The 19,963-nt window shown below is 40.8% G+C and overlaps 1 protein-coding gene across 20 annotated transcripts in view; it reads left to right on the top strand.

The window, feature by feature from the left end:
• SIPA1L1 (signal induced proliferation associated 1 like 1) overlaps positions 1–19,963 on the top strand; it is a 468,863-nt gene that overhangs the window by 348,090 nt on the left and 100,810 nt on the right. For all 20 annotated transcript variants that reach the window (XM_027568806.2, XM_027568796.2, XM_027568799.2 and 17 more), the window contains 2 exons: positions 2,956–3,086; positions 8,236–8,424. In XM_027568806.2, the coding sequence (XP_027424607.1) occupies positions 2,956–3,086; positions 8,236–8,424 (320 nt within the window). The remainder of the gene's footprint in view (positions 1–2,955; positions 3,087–8,235; positions 8,425–19,963) is intronic.

Below are 19,963 nucleotides of genomic sequence, written 5' to 3'. Positions count from 1 at the left end.
ATTCTAAGGTGAGGAACTAGGCAGCCCTTTCAGGAAGTTGCCACTGGAAGCAAAGACAGAGGAGAGAACCCGAAGGGTGATAAGGAATTGAGGACAAGTTTTATATTTAAAGATGGAGACATGAGCCTGATTCAGTGATGATGGGAATGAGCAAGTAGAGAGATGTTGAAGTTGAAGAGGGGGATCAAGGCATCGGGAGTCCCAGGGAAGGTGCAATGAGTGGAGGCCAGAATTGAGGGGAAGATTGGGTTTGGGCTTGTAAGGAAAAGGAAGCAAAAGTCTGGATCCAGGTCAGTTTGTGTGTATGATGGTGGAAAATGAGGACGCTTGCTTCTGATGTGGCTTCTTTCTTTTCCTTGTGGTGTAGACAGTGTTGTCATTCGCTGAGACTGAGGAGAGGGGAGGTGGGGGAGGTGGAAGGAGAACAGAGGACCTTTGCAGTATCTGCTCCGGGGAAAGGGGGCGAGAGCTGCCCGGGGACAGCTTGAGGGCGGCTGAGGTTACTGGCCGTGAATTGGTAGCAGCCCCGAACGTCTCCAGCAGCAGAGAATGGCCATCTCACCTGCCCTTCCTGGTGTGGGGTGTGTTGGAGGACTTTCTAGAGAGTTGGAGTCAGTGTGGTCCACAAAGTGCAAAGAACAGCGTGTGACACATGAGGCTCCCACTCCTCCCTGCCACGTGCACTGTATGGTTCCGCGCTGCCGTGGTCAGACACTCTCCGAAGTTACGCAATTGCGCCTTCACCAAATGGCCCCAGACCTCTGTCTTGTTTTTCTTTAAGTTCTCGTCTGCTTTTTCGTACGATTTCTGTCTCCTGCCTTTGTTTTATTCCTAGTCGTCCGTTCTGCTTTCACATCACTGTCTGCACGTGAGTCTGTGTCAGCCCCACGCTCCGGACGTGGTCAGCATCTGCGATGATCACATCTCTGAGATAAAGCCGAGAGCCTGAAGACCAGACAGCCAAGCTTATTTTAAACTAATATGCAAAGTAGTAGTAAACAGCCTCAGTGTGTGAGGATTCTCACGTGCTGTGCTTGGAGAGTGTACATGAGTGTTTGTATATGAACTTCGTGATGCCTGTTGGGTTGCTTCTCGGGTGTCCGTCCCGGAGACGTTCATTGCCTGTGGTCCCGTTGCGTTTTATTTGAATTTCCATGGATTGTGATAATGTTCTTGGAGAGCCCTCACGCTGTCATTATATAATCACTCTTTAGTATTTGCAAATGCGTGAGTAGACATCTTTATTATTTATTTATTTATTTATTTATTTATTTATTCTTCTTATCTCATGGATTTTCAAATGCTTTTATGTTTTGTATGGGAACGACCTGTATTTTCAAATGTATGCATTTTGTATGAGGATAACTTACCATATCATGACTCCACCATCCACCATGTCACATGTAGGTGAGCTAGGACAATGTAAAGTATTGTGGAGGTTTGAAAAATAAGTTAGCTACTTTAGCTTTTCATATATTTCTGTGTTTTATGGATGCCTCATCTGTGAACATCTCTTGTGTGTATCAGCAATTTTAATTTTTTAAAGAAGTATGTACTTAGTGTATAGTGAATATCATTTTTAAAATTTTTTTTCTGTAAATTAATTTAATTTTGATCCTGACTTCCCATCTGGTCAAGAGGAAGGTATTCAACACCAGTCATTTGGAGACTTTCCCCCATCCCCCAGGTTGTGCTAAGGTTTGGGGTCTTGCACGTTGCCAGCACGTTGAGGAAAGAGCCCTGAATCGTCAGTAATCTGGCCACACTGCTTACCTAGGAGAGACCTCTTATCTCAGCCCAAACATGCCCTTCGGGTTCTTGCCTCTAGTGCTTATTGCCTGGGAACCATTGGTGAGGCCCAGAGTCCCGGGCCTTACTCAGCTTCTGTCTTCTAAGGGCTCTTAGAAGCTCTTTCCTCCGTAGACCCTACTCTTGCTGGGAGAGAGTGTGGCTGAGTGACTCACAGACCTTTTTCCTCTCTCCAGTTCTGGGAAATCTTTTTTCTTTCTTTCCTTTCTTTCTTTTCTTTTTCTTTCTTTTCTTTCTTTCTTTCTTTCTTTTCTTTCTTTCTTTCTTTCTTTCTTTCTTTCTTTCTTTCTTTCTTCCTTCCTTTCCTTTCCTTTCCTTTTTCCTTTCCTTTTTCCTTTCCTTTTTTTTTTTTTCCTTTTTCCTTTCCTTTCCTTTCCCTCTCTCTCTTTCTCTCTCTCTCTTTCTCTCTCTCTCTCTTCTCTCTCCTCTCTCTCTCTCTCTCTCTTTCTCTCTCTCTCTTTCTCTCTCTCTCTTTCTTTCTCTCTCTCTCTCTCTCTCTCTTTCTTTCTTTCTCTCCTCTCTCTCTTTCTTTCTTTCTTCAGAGCACAAGTTGGGGGCAGGGCAGAGGGAGAGGGAGAAGTGGGACTCCCTGCTGAGCAGGGAGACTGGGGATACAGGGCTTGATTGAACCCAGGACCCAGAGATCATGACCTGGTACTTAACCGACGGAACCACCCAGGTGTCGCCTGGGAAGTTTTTTTTAATCTGGGGGAAAGCCTTCAATCCTCAAACTCTATTCTCAACAGGTATAGGGTTGTTTTCTGTTTTTTTGTTTTTTAACAAAAGCTAAGAATCATTGGCACAAACCTTCCCTTAGGCAAGGAAGCCCACACATTTAAATGGTAGAATAAAGGGACAGAACACAAATCTCTTTAAAAAAAAAAAATTAGTAAAGTAGTAAGTTGCAGAGTAGTTAAAAAAAAAATTAAAAAGACACGCAACAGACCACCTCTGTTCAGTGTTACCTCCTTGGAGACCAAAGTTGTGTAGCTAAGTCTCTGTTTTATAACTCATTGAGGAATATTTGCTAAATGTGTTTACATTTTATTGACAGAACTTCTGAGTGATCTAAATATCAACAGAATATAACATTTTTAAAGTGTTGTGTAAATGTTCTAATTTTGCTTTGTCCTTTTTTTACCTAAGAACACTGGAACTATTTTGGGGCTGATGAGAATCTTGGTCCTGTGGCTGTGAGCATTCGAAGGGAAAAACCAGAAGAAACGAAGGAAAATGGATCTCCATACAACTACCGAATAATTTTTAGAACCAGTGAGGTAAGTTGCAAACCAGAAAGATTGAGGCTCAATTGGAGTGAGGAGTCGTAGTAGCAAAACAATTCAGTGTAATAGCACATAGCTACAAATGTCTTAGCATAAACAAAGACCCCTTTCATTGGTTCTGGTGGTGATGGGGGTGGACATCATGGTTAGATTTGGATCCTTCCTTTCCATCGACCCCTGGGTAGATGCAATAAATGAATGGGAGTTTTGATTCGGAGAAGGATGCATCACTTATGTGTGGCTCTAGGAAACTGGGTCCTCAGGATTCCAAAGTGGATATTGTATCTACTGCTCGGGCAGCCGGGAGCACTGAGCCAGCCGACTTACAGAAGAGAGAGGGTCACCCAAGAGTTAACTCGCTGTTCCAAACTGTTGCTGCGTAGGACAGTTCTTGAACCAAGAAGTGGGAAAGAGAATTTTCTCCACTTGGCTTTCCCCTGGGCCTGCTCCCCCTGTTGTCAGGGGACCCAGAGTGACCCGGTGAACTCGAGGCTACCTCACTGTGCGTGAGGCCGGCTCTCAGAGCTCTTTAGGACTCGAAGCACATGTAATATTTGAGTTTTTATTTTAAAATGAAATTCAGGTCAGAAAAGAAAAGGAAAAATAAAACAGCCAACAAAGCAGTTTTTGTTGGTGGTGGTGGTGTTATAAACTCATGAACAAGTTTGGGACAATGAGGTTTCTCCTTTGTTTTCTTTCTAAACGTGTACAGTTGTGCCAGTTACGAATTTATTATTGCCTCTCTGCGCCAAATTCACTTTAGGGTTGTTGTTGTGCATTAATGCTTAATACCCCCCTGAGGTATCTAGAAAATAATGGTTTTGAAACCAGTTTAAACAGGACATTTACTTCATTTCCCTCCTTGGATACAAGGCAGGTTTCAGGGGTTGGCTTCACTTTGTAATTGTTTCTCAGCTTGAACTCCAGGGAAATTAAAAAATAGGATTTTTAAAGGCATGACTTCAGTATCTAATGGGTTGTATGTAGTGGCCAGAGAGAATTGAAGAGCTCACATGCTCTACTGTACTTTCTGTCCACACCAGAGCTAATCATTAAGCAGGGTAAATGCTTCTGTTGAACATAAAAAGCACAGAGAACACAGTTTTTGAAGTTGGATGCAGGTGGTTGCCCCTTTCTGGCTTTCTGGATTTCTGTCAGCCTGTTACTTCTGGGGTTTTGTCCTCCTGTTGTCACCTGTTCCCCCTCACCCCACCCCTCCAGGGCCACTCCAATTCCTACCATCATTCATGCCAGAGGTCAGAGTTTTCTAAGTGATGGAATTCTTCCCCTACTCCTGTCACTGTGATCGGCTTTTGGAATATAGGTGAGGTTCAGTAGGGTGGAGTCCAGAGCCCATGACCAAGAAAGAATCCTTGAGACGTCTTTGGTGCAAAATGGTGGTTTATTAAAGCAGGACCCATGGGCAGAAAGAGCTGCTGCACCGGGGTGATAAGGGGTGGCTGATTATATACTGTTGGGTTGGGGGAGGTAAGGAAAAAGGGAGGTTTCAAGAGAACTTTCTTACGCTAAGGAGGACCCAAGAGATACCAGAGGCCTTGCCCTTGTCAAGTTAAGGTTGTTTTTCCCCTCTAGCAAGGCATTAACATTAAGATAGTTGGGAGATTCTTGGAAGAATGTCACACTTGTCCCACCCAGGAGTGGGGGGAGGTTGCAGGCTGTCAGCTTGTGCTTTGTGTTCAGCCAGCCTTCTGCTCCCTCATCAACTGGTTTACATACCCTCCAGCTTGCTTTTTGGCTCTTCCCTGTCTGGTCCCAGCCTCTTTTCTGTCTCTAGCATTAACTGCTGTCCTGAGTGACCGTGATCCCTCCGCCATGGCTGGTGGCTCTGCCTTTTCCACCTCTGTCCTTTCATCCCTTGCTACCTGGGCCCAGTGTTCAACCTGCACCCCCCTCCCCCAACACTTCTCTGGTCTGACCGTTGGGTCCGTTTCCTGCCAGCCCATCTGATGGTCCCTTGGGTCCATTGCTTTAGCCTTTGACGAGAACATCCAAGTCAAATGTTGTTCATGGTTCAAGACACCGCCGTCATCACTAACGTTTATGTTCAAATTAATGTTTAACTGACAACTCTGTTACTGAAGTTGTTTAGGCCGGAAACTTAAAGTCACTCTGGGCTCCTCTCTCCTCCTAGCCTCCTAAACCCTAGTCTGGTCTGTCAGCAAAACTCGCTGACTCTGTCTTCAAAATATGCCCAGAATTCAACCCCTTCCTTCATCCCACCACCTCAGCCTAGGCCAGGCCACCATCATCTTTCTCTGAGAACCCTTCTTCCAGCTCTGCCCTTAAGCCCTGCAGGGATCCTTTAGAAATGTAATCCAGATCTGTCATTGCTCAGTGCAAAATCCTTTAATGGTTACCCATCTCCTGGGTAAAAATCTGTCAGTGTCCTTGCTAATTTAGGAGACCATCCACTCTGGCTTCCTTCCCCTGAGGGGCCACCTGGACGACTGCTCTGCCTCAGGGCTCGGCTACTCCCTATTCCTCTGTCCTGCCATATTCTTCCCCTGGCATCCTCCTGGCTGGAGCGCTCTCATTTCCTCCTGACCTTTATGCATAAATGACAGGGGCCTTCCTTGGCCACGGATCTAAAATTTCTATTCCCACACATTGCATTTCATGTCTATTGCTAGGCTTTATTTTTTTCTTGAACACTTAATACTGCCTCACATGCTGTACTTTTTATTTTGTTTTCTGTCTGCCCCACTAGAATTTAAGCCCCGTGAGGGTAGGGACTGTTGTCTGAGTGGTTCGTGACTATACGTCTAATGCCTAGAATCGTAGGTCGTGCTCTCCCTCTCCTCTGTAATGTGTATGTAATGAAGTGTCTGTCCCTAGCTTTCGTGTAACTTTCTCCTTCCCAATCAAAGTCACCCTTAAATGTGGTTTAACTGTAGTATCTTAATGAGGCTTTTCACAAAAATTAACTAACAAAAGTCCTTCGAGAGAAACATCTCTGGATGTCCATCCCTGTCCGAAAGGCACTTCATTTTCATTTCAGTAGGAATCATCAGTGCACAACATAAACAGAAAAACATAAACATGTATGTAAGCCTGACAGTTTATGAACAAAACCTTACAGCATGTGAGTGTTTTCAAGCAAAGGTGCACAGGGACTTAAAAGGATTCTCGTCTTGTTTCTGGAAATCATTAACAAAAATACCAGCAATGGTAGTGATCCAGAGAGAAAAAGGAGTCCTTCTTTTTTTCCTGCGCTTTGGCTTCCTTGAGGTGAGCTGCTGTCTTTCTGTGGTACAGGTTTAGCACTCCTGGCCTTGGATTCTCGACGGAAGGGACTTCCAGCCTCTGTAGCTTCCTGTCTTCAGGCTCAGGTGATCTCAGGGAAGGCGGAGCACAGTAATGTGCTTGTCCAGCAGTTTCCCATGCTTTAAAAACACGAAAGAAAGGCCCAGAAACCATTTCGGTCAAATTAGGTATTAAATCATAGGAAAAATGATGTTTTTTACACAAGTGTTACTTGAAAACAAATTATTTATAAATGAAAGATATTAATTAAATGAATAGTACCTTGTTCTTGTATTGAGAGCAAGACGCTGGTAAATTTTGCTTTTCCTACCCTCCTCTCTCTTCCGCATCAGTTGGCAAACGTTAGAGATTTGACTTCCCTGGTGATTGTTCCTTTGGTTTCCATTTCCCTGCTAACCGTTTATCATGTCCCCTTTGCCTGATTTCCGAGACTCTTACAGCTTCCTTCCAGCTATATTGTCTGCCTGTGGCTTCTTCCTCCTGCCGTTCATCGTAGATACACATCTTCTTCCCCGTTCAAACAAGGTCTGAGGCTGCCTGTTGGAGCCTGACGGGGTGCACACCCCTCAGGTACGCACTCCTGCTCTGTTCCCCCCCCAGCTCCCCCACCCCCCACCTGCCGGCTCCCCCCCCACCTGCCGGCTCCCCTAGCCGCCCTCCCGCGCTCTCCTCAGATCGCACTCCGCCATAGCGGTGGCTCTTGCCGCCCCACGTCCGGTTCTTCCTTATCTCTGTACCTGCGTACCTTCGCTCTCTGACATGCTCTTTTACAAATCCCCCCCACCCCGACTTCATGGCCCCTTTTTAGTGCCACGCCTTCCATGAGGGACTTTTCTTATGCACTGAGCCACAACGCCCCAGCTTCTGCTCTCGGACCCTCTTAGGACCCGAACTTGTTCCACTCTTAGCAAATACAGCCTTCCGGATTGCGGCTGTGGTTCTGCCCCGTCGCGGGCCTGCACAGCGCACCTGGCCCTCAGCACGCACACCTTCCTCTGTCCGCCCTCGCCACACCTGCTGCAGTTCGGTGCGTCCCGACCTGCCGGTTTGGTGGGAAGGTGTTTGGTGATGGGGTTTTTTCTTAGGTCATCGTACCATGTTTACATTATATTAACAGCTTTGCCGCATGACACGTTTTAGGAATTAAGACTGCTCTAGGCTTCATATTTTCTCCAACAAATCATTACATAGAAAAATTTTTTTGGTTATGTTTATATTTCATACTAATGGAAAGCGTTTTAAGAAGGGGAAATCCAAAGTGATTTCCAGTGCTGTTGACTCTGCTACTGTACTAAGTACAGTCATGGTCTTATTGTCATTGCATTAGGGGATATAAGTAGTTTATGCTTGTCAGCAGTATGTTATGAATTTAAAACTTTATCCTTCCCCTTATCTTTGTAACAAAATAATGTAATAAAATTTTGTAATAAAATAATGTAATGTAAAATAATGTGTAATAAAATAATGTAAAATAAAAAAAGGTATAACGTCTAAATCCTTCAGATATTTCTCTGGGATAGCTCCTTCTTGATTTGGTTAGTGGCATTTTACAGCCATATAGACCCTGATCTTATTGAGCTCTTTAAGGAAATGGCCTTACTTGATTTTTAAGTCGGTGTCCTGGAAGGCTTGATGATGAGTTCCTTTGGACTTGCCTGGGTCTTGGAAGCATTGGCCTCTTTTCATTAGGGAGTTCTTCTATCACTCCCTTCATTCTTTCTCCCTCACCTGCTTCCCCTTCAGAAGTCGTTCCCAGCTCCTCAGCAGCACCTTAACCTAGGCCGTCAGTGCATTCGATGTATTTACACCTCTCCCACACCCAGAGAGCCCTCAGCCGAGCACATGTCTTGTCTTTCAGCTCATGACACTGAGAGGCTCAGTCCTGGAGGATGCCATTCCCTCAACGGCAAAGCACTCGACAGCCAGAGGACTGCCCCTGAAGGAAGTGCTGGAGCACGTGATTCCTGAGCTCAATGTCCAGTGCCTGAGGTTGGCCTTCAACACTCCCAAGGTCACAGAGCAGCTCATGAAACTGGATGAACAAGGGGTGAGTTTGGCTTCTGTTGGAAGACATTCTTGCTGCTCAGATTAACTGCTAGGTTTCCAGAATACAGACCTTGATACTTCTTTTTGGACAGGGCGAACTGATACCATTTATCTCAGTGTGGTCTTTTTGCAATTACTCATTTTCTTCTTAACTCTCTGAACGTTTCTCATCTGATGAAATTTTCTACGTCTGAATTGGTAGATATGGTTCTTAAACTGTGTTCAGCTCTTTCAGTATGAAATCTTCCATAAATGCAGTGAATTTTTCAGATACTCTAGGAATAAGTAGCAGCAATAAGAGGCTCTGTTTTAAGTGCCTTAAGTATGTTACCCCTTTTACTCTCCCAACCCTATGAGAATGGCACCATTATTATCTCCATTTTAGAGGTGAGGACCCTGAGGCACAAGGAGATTGAGTAGTAAGCCCAAGTTCACACAGGTAATAAGTTTGAAGCCTCTGCTGTTAGCCACTATACCACGCTGTTCTTAGACGCTTCAGTTTTGAAAAGTCTATTTATACCACCAAGATGTATTCTAGCCAAGATTTCTAAATACAGAATTTTAAAAATTTGTGTCCTAATTAGTCACAAAAGGAAAATTCTCAAGATTTTCTCACTTCCATACTTCCTGTACCTTAATGTGTGGCCCTTTGGTCAAGAGGCAGATGGTTGATAGGATAATCCATACAGAAACAGCATAAGGGTAGAGGATGAAAAGTTATACTCTGGAAAATCCACTAAACGGGGATATGCCCACATTCTGCTTCGAATAGTTTAAGCATCTGGGCTAGTTGTGTTAGATGCTGTATTTATATACTCTGACTCTCTCTTTGAACATCTTTGAACATTTCAGCCATATTACATCCTGGCGGTATGACTAATAATAGCTTTACTATTGCATTAAAAAAAATTCCTCCAAACATAAAATTGTTCCACTTACTGAATGCCATTTTATGAACAAATTTCGATGGCATCTCCTTAATTAACCAAAAATTCAGACATTAAAATGAATAGGAGTTTTTAAAAAATCCATTTTAAGGTATGTTCTTTTCACTCAGCTAGTAGGGATATATTAGCAACCAATGGCTGGACACAACTCTATTCATTGCTCTCTCTGTCCATTCATTTTACTTGTCAGAGAGCCCAGCTGATGTCTGTTCTGTACATAGATTTCAAGGAGGCTCTGCTTGTCCGTGTTTATAACATGCAAATTGGGCACACTTGGAATGCTTCAGAAGACTGCTGATGCTTAACTGTTTGGGGGCTGTTTTCCAGTAAATGTTCTGAACATTCAGTGTAACAGAGAAGGAATAGAAAAATGAGGATTAGGTTCAGCTTTATGGATTCAGTCTTTTCACTTACTGTGCTTTTCAAGGAGAATTATATTTAGACACTGATAATGTAATCACAAATTGAACATTCTAAATCCTACATTGGAACAGGTTTTTTTATAGAAGGGAGTTATTTTTTGCCATTTTCCCCTTTGTTGTACCCATATTCGCTAAAAACTGGGTGCCCTAATTAAAGACATCTTGTGTGGTCTCTGGCCCATTTTATGCCCTCTCTTAGTGATGAACACTTTCTGGTCCCATCAACGTAGAAAAGATAAGAACACTATATAGTGAGTTTAACTTAAAGCTAAATTTATTTAATTCACAGAACTGCCCATTCTAAAATTATGGGCTTCTTCTTCTTAGGGGGTATTAAAATATCCTTTCCTTCATAAATTTTGCTGATAATATGTGTTAGTTATTTTCTTTAATGCCTTTCCTCTGAGAAATTAAAATTTGGCAACCTAGGGTAGTCTCCCGGTTTTATTTTGGAAATTTTATTAGGCAGTAGAACCTAAAAGTTTAAAGCCTGCTATTCTATATATGCAGCTCTAAATCTGGACTAAGAGGCACCCCCCCGCCCCCCGCTCCCTTGGCCTCTGTCTTTTCATTTATATCTCCATAGCATTCAAAGCCAGGATTGTGCTGATAAAAAGCAGATGACACGCATACTTGAGTGTTTAGTCTGGGGAGTCACTTTTTTGGTAGGAAATCTCATTAATGCCTTGGAATCATTTTGAGAAAATGATTATTTTCATGCCTTTCATACAGATTTTTAAAAAGAAATGCATATAAGTGCAGTAGATTACGCATTTGAATCATTGCAAAGCATTTTCTGTTTCCATCCATGTCTTCATTTTTAAAAATTTCATGCTTTGTACATTCTTATATTTAAAAAAAATTCATAGAGTGGTATCAGGAAACTAGACTCACTGAAAAGGACTTCTAGATCTCCCCTTAAGTTTTATTTAAACAATTCCTTTATCTTTTTTCCTTTAAACAGCTTATATGATTATGCTTGGAAAAAGAAAACACTATTTGCTTGCTTCATTGTGACATTTTGCCTTTCAGATCTCTGGTGCTTTATTTTTTCATTTTACCGCTTTTAAAAAGCTGAAATGAATAGGACAAATTAAAATTATATCTAATACATATAAGAAAGCATTTCACAAAAATATGAGAATGTGTTTTTCATCTGATTAGACTGATATGTTTGCAGGAACTGAAGGTAGGCATTTTAATTCCTGAAGTTTTAGAAAATGAATATATGCTAATCCACGTTGTATATGTGGCTTATCCAAGCTTTCACATTTTCCTTCCTGATGCCTTTCTGGGCCTCTCACTATTTATTGATGTCCATTTCCATCTTCCTATATAGGGCAATACCCTACCAGTGATTTCACACTGTCAAGAATTTAGAACAAACTGTGATTCAGAAACTTGGCATCAACTCTGGATTTAGTTTATCCATCTTGGTCCTAGATTTTCACTTATTCAATAATTGAGAGCATCATTTATGATAAAAACAAATTAGATCAGCATGCATGTTTACTTATTGCACTGCTGTAAGCACTTACCACATGTCCTCATTTACTCCTTCGAGTGCCCTGCACAGGGCTTCTAATCATTGGCCCATTTTACAGTTGAGAAGATTGAGACTTCAAGAAGTTCTCAGTGCTGTTTTCCCTTACTAGTCCTGAACACTGGGTACACATATTTGCAGAATACTGCCCTTTGTTTTTACAATTTGCAAGTTTTTATACTTCTGCATGTCTTGAGTTATTTAGATACGCAAAACTATGCTGTGAAGTATCAGGAATTTCATGATCTATTCAACCCAACTTTTTAATAAACGGCTAATAGTTACTTTTAAATTTGCCATGTCAAAGCCATTTTCTTCATCAGTCATTTAAAAAACACCTTTATCTCATCTACTCTGTGCAAGGGGAATGAAAAGCCACCATGCCGGGCACATGGTGCGTACCGAAGAACTATTAGCTGTGGTTGATAACAATATAATAATAGCTTGTTAGAAGGCCGCTGCGTGCACTATCTCATTTAACCTTTGTGAGCCTCCCGTGAGAGAATTGCTGGTACAGACTGTGTAATATGTGATGTTCCCGGTCATAAGTAAGCACAACTGTTTCAAATCTAGTAAGTGCTTATTGAGAACCACTCTTGGTGGATTGTTAAATACTCTGGAGAATAAATAGGCTAGTAAGACACAGTCCTTACCCATGAAGGAGACAAGGTCATAAATTACTATAATGAAAGTCAGGTTTAATATAATGAATATAATGAGAGAATTGCAAACAAAGAGCAGTGGAGGTGCAGGCCAACAGGGCCAAGTCATGATTGGTTAGGCCCATTCCCAAGATGGGCCATGGAAGGGAGGAGGATTTCCTCGGGCCCGAGACCCAGCAGGGTGGTGGTCGAGACTCAGAACAGGAAGAACCAAGCACAGAGGGATGAAAGCAGAGTGTGGTTATGGCAGCGGGCAGTCTAGCTGCACAGGCGTGTGAGACACATGTAAGAGAGTAACAAACATAGGTATTTTTTTTATTGAGCAGTGACTAAGCCAGGCACCCTGTGAAGCAATTTACATGCATTATTTTAATTAGTCCTCAGAATCCTTTGATACCAGTGCTATCACTGAGGCACAAAGAAGCTGAAAGACCCCACCATTCACAATTAGGGTCTGGTGGAGGCAGGCCTTGAATCCAAGCATTCAGGTTCCAGAGCCTGCACTCTTACGCAATGCACTGAACACCCCATCCTCCTCTCCCTCCTGCGAGTGGGAGAAGAAACTGTGGAAAGACAGCTCCAAGCATTACTGCTGCTGGCTTTGGTGCCCAATATTAAGTAGAACATATTAAAGTACAATTTCCAGTTTGCAGTCGAAAAAATTGGTAGTCCTGTTTTCATAGGAAATGTCAAGTTTCATGTACACGGTAGTGGTTTTACTTAAATGAGTATCTCCACTGTTTTTCTAGATAATTATTAAAAATGCAAAAAATTGAAAATATTTATTGGGCTTTCTATTCCTTAAAAACTTAACCCTTCAAGTTACTGAAGTTAAAGGGGAAAACGATCATATCTAATTAGGTCTGCAATATTTATTTCAAGAAGCAATGTTATTTGATAATGAATAGCACTGGTTCTTTGATTAAGGATGTGGATGAAATTCTCTGCTGACTTAGCCTGTACATTGCCATGTTGCATTATTTTACTGAGGATAAATGAGTTTGACCAGCCACTTTCTTCTTTGATTCAGGCAGCTAGATTTAAAGAATAAACCATAAGGAAAACATTTTTCCCAAAACCCATTTTATACGAATGAAGCTTTGGCAGAACAATTACCATTCCTGAAATTTTATTCTTCTTTTAGATTATGATAACAGCTAATGCCCAATTAAAGTTCAGATGACCACCCACATTGGTTCTAGACAGCTCGTGGATCTGTACATATGTTATCAGGAGGGAAATACATGTGATAGTCCTCAGGTGAGGGAAGAAGGCAGTGACACTGGTAGCTTTATCTTGTCTCTTCACAAGTAATGGTTCCTGTGCCCTGGCTCATCTGTGCTCTTTTGCCTGGCTCTGGGCTGGATGACAGGTTGGAGCCCTTTCCAGTGGTAAGACAGCTGATAGCAGTGATGTCTGGAAGATGTTTGGCTGTGGTGGGACTGCAGTTTGCAGTGGTGGATTTGAGCTTCGCAAAGACATGCAGTGAGGATGCTTTGGTTCACAGTCCAAAAAGAGTAATGGAGTGCAGATATTTCAGTCTTGACTTTAAATTGTGGATTGTGTTTTCAATTCAGCTTTAGAACAAAAATCTAGTTTCTTTCCTATGGGACTTAACTAGCTAATATCTTCAAATGGTGCAGAAATCAAGGTTAATTATGTTTCCTTCGAGGGATCCCGTTCCTACTCTCTTCTGTCTCCTCCCCTCTCTCTTCCTACATAACCACTTTTACTAGTTTCTTATATATTGTTTTTCTTTATACAGATGTCATATATGCATATAGTCTTATTTCTTCCTTATACAGAATATAGCATGCTGTGGACATTTTCTCTTTTCATTGAGTCATGTATTTTGGAGATCTTTCTATGTCAATATATAGAAAGCTTTCCCGTTTTTATGGCTGCATAATATTCTATTGTGTTACTGTACTGTAATTTATCAGTTTCCCTATTGATGGACATTCGGTTTGATTCCCGTCTTTTCCTATTACAAACAATGCTGCAGTGAAGAGCCTTTTTCTCTGTAATAGAAATTTGTCTTAATGTCAAGTCAAAACCAGGTACATTTATTATCAATTTAATACCCAATATGAAGCTTTTTATTTTTGTGAGAAATTTTTCACAACCTCAGATTATTGTATGTATAGAATTTTTTGTTATGCTAAAATAAAAATAGCTTAGAATATGTGCACAAATAAAAATAATTTTGACAGCATCTCAGTCAGATTTTTTAAAAAAATGTTCCTACCCAGTATCCATGTCATTTTTAAAATGATTTTATTTTTGTTAGTAATTGCCAATGAGGACAACTTTTCTAATTAGCATTTTTTTGCCCACTACACTGAATTTTTCCAGTCTCTTTGACATTCTTTTTAGGGGAAAGTATAGTGATGAGTCTTAAAGAAGTGGTTAAGAAAGTTGTCATGTTTATGAAGAACAAGCCAAAGTAAATGCTATCAGTGTGAATCATGAGAATTTTAAAAAATGAACAAAGTCTTCATGTCCAGTAATGACAGAATAGTTTGCTGCAGACCAGCCCACCCAATGAGAATAACCAGGAACACTGGACAAAATAGTTTTTAAAAGTAAGTTTGTACTTTTGCTTCTAGAAATACCGGGTAGATCTATTTTTAGCCTATTCTTCCTGCTAAGTATGGCTAAAAACCTTGTACACTGTATATAAAACAAGCATAAATTTTGCAAAGTGGAGAGGAGGCAGATTGGCTAAGGATTGTGGGATTTGAGGAACAATACAGTGGTCGTTCATGATAAAAACGGAAGTAGGGAGGAACTTGCTCAACTTAATGAAAAACATCTACAGAACATCTATAGCTTATATCCTACTTACTGATGAAAGATTTAGTGTTAAAAAGCAAGGAGATTAAAAAAAAAAAAGCAAGGGGGTCGCCTGGGTGGCTCAGTCGTTAAGCATCTGCCTTCGGCTCAGGTCATGATCCCAGGGTCCTGGGATCGAGCCCTGCATCGGGCTCCCTGCTTAGTGGGGAGCCTGCTTCTCCCCTCCCACTCCCCTGCTTGTGTTCCTTCTCTCGCTGTGTCTCTCCCTGTAAAATAAATAAATAAAATCTTTAAAAAAAAAAAAGCAAGGAGATACACTGTCACCACTGCTATTCAGCATGATACTGGAAGTTCTAATCACAATAAGGCAAGAAAAGGAAATAAAAGATGTTAGATAAAGGAAAGGAAAAAATAAAACTGTTTCAGGGGACATGATAATCTATGTACAAAACCCCAAGGGATCTACAAAAACTTCCCAGAACTACAGAGGTATGTTCAGCAAGGTTGTAGGATTCAACATCAACTCACAGTGATTAATTTGATATCTTTGTTGTTTCTTTTAATGGAAGTATAGCTGGCACACCATATGACATTAATTTCAGGTGTGCAACTCAGTGATTCAGGTCTATACATTATGCCATGCTCACCACAAGTGCAGTTACCATCTGTCTGTACAGTGCTGTTACAGTACCATTAATCATATTCCCTGTGCTGTACTCATCCCCATGACTTACTTACTCATTTCATAACTAGAAGCCTGTATCTCCTATTCCCCTTCACCCATTGTGTCTTTGCCACCCCCACCCCCACAACTACCAGTTTGTCTCTGTATTTTTGTGTCTGTTTCTGCTTTATTGGTTTGTTTTAGATTTCACACTTAAACAAAATCATATGGTATTTGTCTTTCTCTGACTTATTTCACCTAGCACGATACCCTCTAGGTCCATCTATGTAGTTGAAAATGACAAGATCTCATTCTTTTTTATGCCTGAGTAATATCCCATTGTACATATGTACCACGTCTTCTTTATCCATTCATCTATTAATGGATGCTTAGGTTGCTTCCATATCTTGGCTATTGGAAATAATGCTATAATAATCATAGGGGTTCATTTCTCTTTTTGAATTAGTGTTTTCATTTTCTTTGGGTAAATACACAGTAGTGGAATTACTGGATCATATGGTATTTCCATTTTTAATTTTTTTGAGGAACCTCCATTCTGTTTTACACAGGGGCTGCCCCAATTTGCATTCCCACCAGTAGTGCACAAGGGTTCCCTTTTCTCCACATCCTAATCAACACGTGTTATTTCTTGTGGTTTTGAGTTTAGCCATTCTGTGGTAATATTTCATTGTGGTTCTCATTTGCATTTCCCTGATGATTAATGATGTTGAGCCTCTTTTCATGTGTCTCTTGGCCACCTATATGTCTTCTTCAGAAAAATGTCTGTTCGGGTTCTCTGCCCATTTTAATTGGATTACTTGTTTGGGGTTATTTTTTCTTTGGTGTTGAGGTCTGTACATTTTTTAATGTATTTTGGATATTAACCCCTTATTAGATATATTATTTGCAAATATCTTCTGTTCACTAGGTTGCCTTTTCCTTTTGTTGATGGTTTCCTTCATTGGACAAAAGCTTTTTACTTTGGTGTAGTTCTCAATTTGATTTCTTTTAATGAATGTGTGGAACCTAAAAATTGAAATACAATACCGTTACAGTCCCACAATAAAAAATGAATGTTTGGGTATATATCTAACAAAACATGTATAGGACTAGTGCGCTAAAAACTGTAAAACACTGATTAAAAAAAATAAAAGACCTAAATAAATGGAGAGACATACCATGTTCATGGATTGAAAGACTCAATATATTAATGATGTCAATTCTCTAATTGATACACAGTCAACACAATATCAAAATCCCAGTAAGATATTTTGTAATTATAGACAAGATTATTCTGAAATTTCTATGGAAAGGCAAAGGAGCTAGAATAGCTAAAACAGTTTTGAAAAAGAATGAAGTGAGGGAAATCATTCTTCCTGATTTTAAGACTTATTATGTGACAATAGTAATCAAAACTATGTTTTATTATTGGGAGGACAGACTAATGGATCAATGGAACAGAAGAGAGAAACTAGAAATAGCACCCATCCCCACATATATCCAAGTGATTTTTTTTAAAGATTTTATTTATTTAATTAGGAGAGGGAGAGGGAAAAGCAGACTCCCCACTGAGCAGGGAGCCCGATGCAGGGCTCGGTCCGAGGACCCTGGGATCATGACCTGAGCCGAAGGCAGACGCTTAACTGACTGAGCCACCCAGGTGCTCCAGTATCCAAGTGATTTTTGACAAAGGTGTAAGAACAGTTCAATGTAGGAAGGATAGGTTTTTCACACAAAGGTGCTGGGACAATTAAACATCCATAGGCAAAATAATGATCTTGACCTAAACATCTAACACACATTGTACAGAAATTTACTCAGATGGATCATTGACTGAAATATAAAACTATAAAAATTTTGACAGTAACATAGGAAAAAAAACCTTTGGGACCTGGGAACCTGGTAAAGAGTTCTGAGACCTAACACCGAAAACTTGATCCAGACAAGAAATAACTGAGAAATTGGTATTCATCAAAATTAGGATCATGAAGTGCTTTTTTCCTTAGACATTTGCTGTTTTATGAGAGGCTTGGGGCTTAAGTCCACATAAAGCTGCAAATAAAAGGGGACAGACCAGCCTTGGTTTCATGAGGGCTGCAGAAGTAAAAAATGGAGTTCAGGGAACCCTGCATCTGTAAGACAATCCAGTTGAAATTCTAGAATGGGATAAAATAGCCACAAGTTAAAATTTCAATAGATATGTTTAAGAACATATTAGAGCAAAAGAGAAAATTGTTGAATTGAGGATAAATTACCAGAAAATTGTTTTTCTTTTTTTTGTTTTGTTTTTATCATGATAAATATACTATTTAATCTCCGTATTCTACTCCCCTGGCCTCCCCCCGCCCACTTCCCCTCTGGTAGCTATCCGTTTGTTCTCTGTAGTTAAGAGTATGTTTCTTGGTTTGTCTCCCTGTCCCCTTTTTTTCCTTCACTTGTTTTTTTTGTTTCTTAAGTTCCACATATGAATGAGATCATATGGTATTTGTCTTTTTTTGACCTTTTTCACTTAGCATAATACTCTCTGGATGCATTCATGTTGTTGCAAATGGCAAGATTTCATTCTTTTTGATGACTGAGTAATATTCCAGTGTGTGTTACATCCACATTTTCTTTATCCATTCATCAGTCAATGGACACTTGGGAGGCTTCCATAGTTTGACGATGTAAATAATGCTGCAATAAACATAGGGGTGCAGTTACAAGAAAAGTTTTAACTGAAGAATGGAAACAAAAAAATATGAGAAATACAGAAAAGTACCTAAAAGGCATTGAGCCAGGATGAAATACATATATGTAATGGAATTCCCCGGAGGAAAACAAAGCATTAGTTGGGGGATAGAATCAGTATTTTAAGATAATATTGGTAGAAAGAGTTCCAAAACTGTTGAAAGATAATGAATTAAGATGGATTTATGGAGCTCTGCCTGCCCTACGCGTGATAAATATAAAGAAAATCAGGCATAGGTCCATCAGGATAAAAATTTCTCAAAATAGAAGAAAAAGAGAAAGACCGTAAACAGTCAGAGGGAAAAAGGACCTCCAAAGATGAATAGGACAGTCAGCTGTTAAAATCAATCATTTGTTGGGCTCTGAAGCCTAAAGAAAAGGTAGAAGCCAGCACAGGTTTCTAGAGTGCCAAAAGAGTAACTTTCACAGTGGATTTTACCCGACAAAAATATTCTTTAAAAATGTAAGCAAAAGTAATTTATAGTTGCAGGGGGGACAGTGATCATCTGAGTTAGTTGATTCAGGGATGGGCTACAAAGAGGAATCAGAAACTCGGAAATGATGGAAATTTTCTGTATTTTGATGGTGGTACAGGTGTATTAGAACTCATTCAATCAAATGGATGCAGTTTACTGTTCAGAAATTATATACCAATAAAGTTGATTTAAAAATTCAAGGCAGATTTCTGCTTCTAGCCAAGATTAAGAAAGAGGGACTGATTTACCTTTCCATCAGAAACAATTAAAAAAAAAAACTAGGTAAAACAATGAAACAGTTGGTTTTTAGGACTTTGGGCATTAGGCAGCAAAGGACAGTGATCTCTGGGAGGTGGATGCAGATTGAAAGGACAGTGAGATCACACCAGCTTTCTGCCTGAAGAGTTTGCGGACTGCAGTGCAGGAGTTTGGGGGGCGTCCGTGGAAGCCCAGCAGTCTCCTGAGTTGAGACTTAGGGGTGAGTCCAGGGAAACCAAGAAGGGTGGAGTTTGCAGAGATGAGTACTAGTAAGTGCATGCATTTGAGGAAATGACTTGAGTCCAGCGTGGGAACCACCTTCCAGGTTTAGGGGGGCAAATCCTCAGTCATCCCACAAGGCCGGGAATAGCTTCTGCCTCCACCAGGCCGACTGGAGAACCTCCTAGTTCACATGGCAGAGGGGTCATCCCAGGATGGTTTAGCCTCAGTGGTGGGGCAAAATTGTCTTTAAGTTAAACATTGGTGTTGTACAACCTAACAGAGTTTAAAAGCAAGAACTGAAAAGATCAAACTATTTCTAAATATCTGTGTCCCAGAGCAGAGCTCAAGCACCCTCAAGCCTTCATGGCCCACACTCTGAGAATTGCCTCACAATGAAATACCATGACTCACGTGACGGTTTGAAATTTCTGGATTAAGTCAGACAATGTAAAGATTTTATAAGAATTTGAGAACTGGGTTGTTCTCTTGGTCTTTGCTGCCCCAGTAGCCTTCCTGAGGCTGGGACACCAGGCAAGAAGAGGTGAAAATGTAGAATTGAGAAGTTGGTTATTCAAATCTGTTTCTATTGGTGGAGGGCTCTGACTTTATCATCCATCTTTCCCAGACACTCAGGGCTGTGTAAATCAGATGGTAGTATTTCTTTCTTTGATTCTGTGTTGAAGTATCCACTTTATTAGAGGAAGAACAATTTTATCTACTAGCTAGTTGGTTCCTAGCTGTGAGAGCCCATGTCACTTTTGGTCGGTTTTAAGGACACTTTGCTTTATTGAGATTCAAGACCTTCCTGTCAAATATAACC

Source organism: Zalophus californianus, chromosome 6, assembly GCF_009762305.2.
Source record: "Zalophus californianus isolate mZalCal1 chromosome 6, mZalCal1.pri.v2, whole genome shotgun sequence".
Classification (NCBI taxonomy): Eukaryota; Metazoa; Chordata; class Mammalia; order Carnivora; family Otariidae; genus Zalophus; species Zalophus californianus.
The sequence above is the reverse complement of the archived record's forward strand: the minus strand, read 5'-3'. Positions and strand labels throughout refer to the sequence as shown.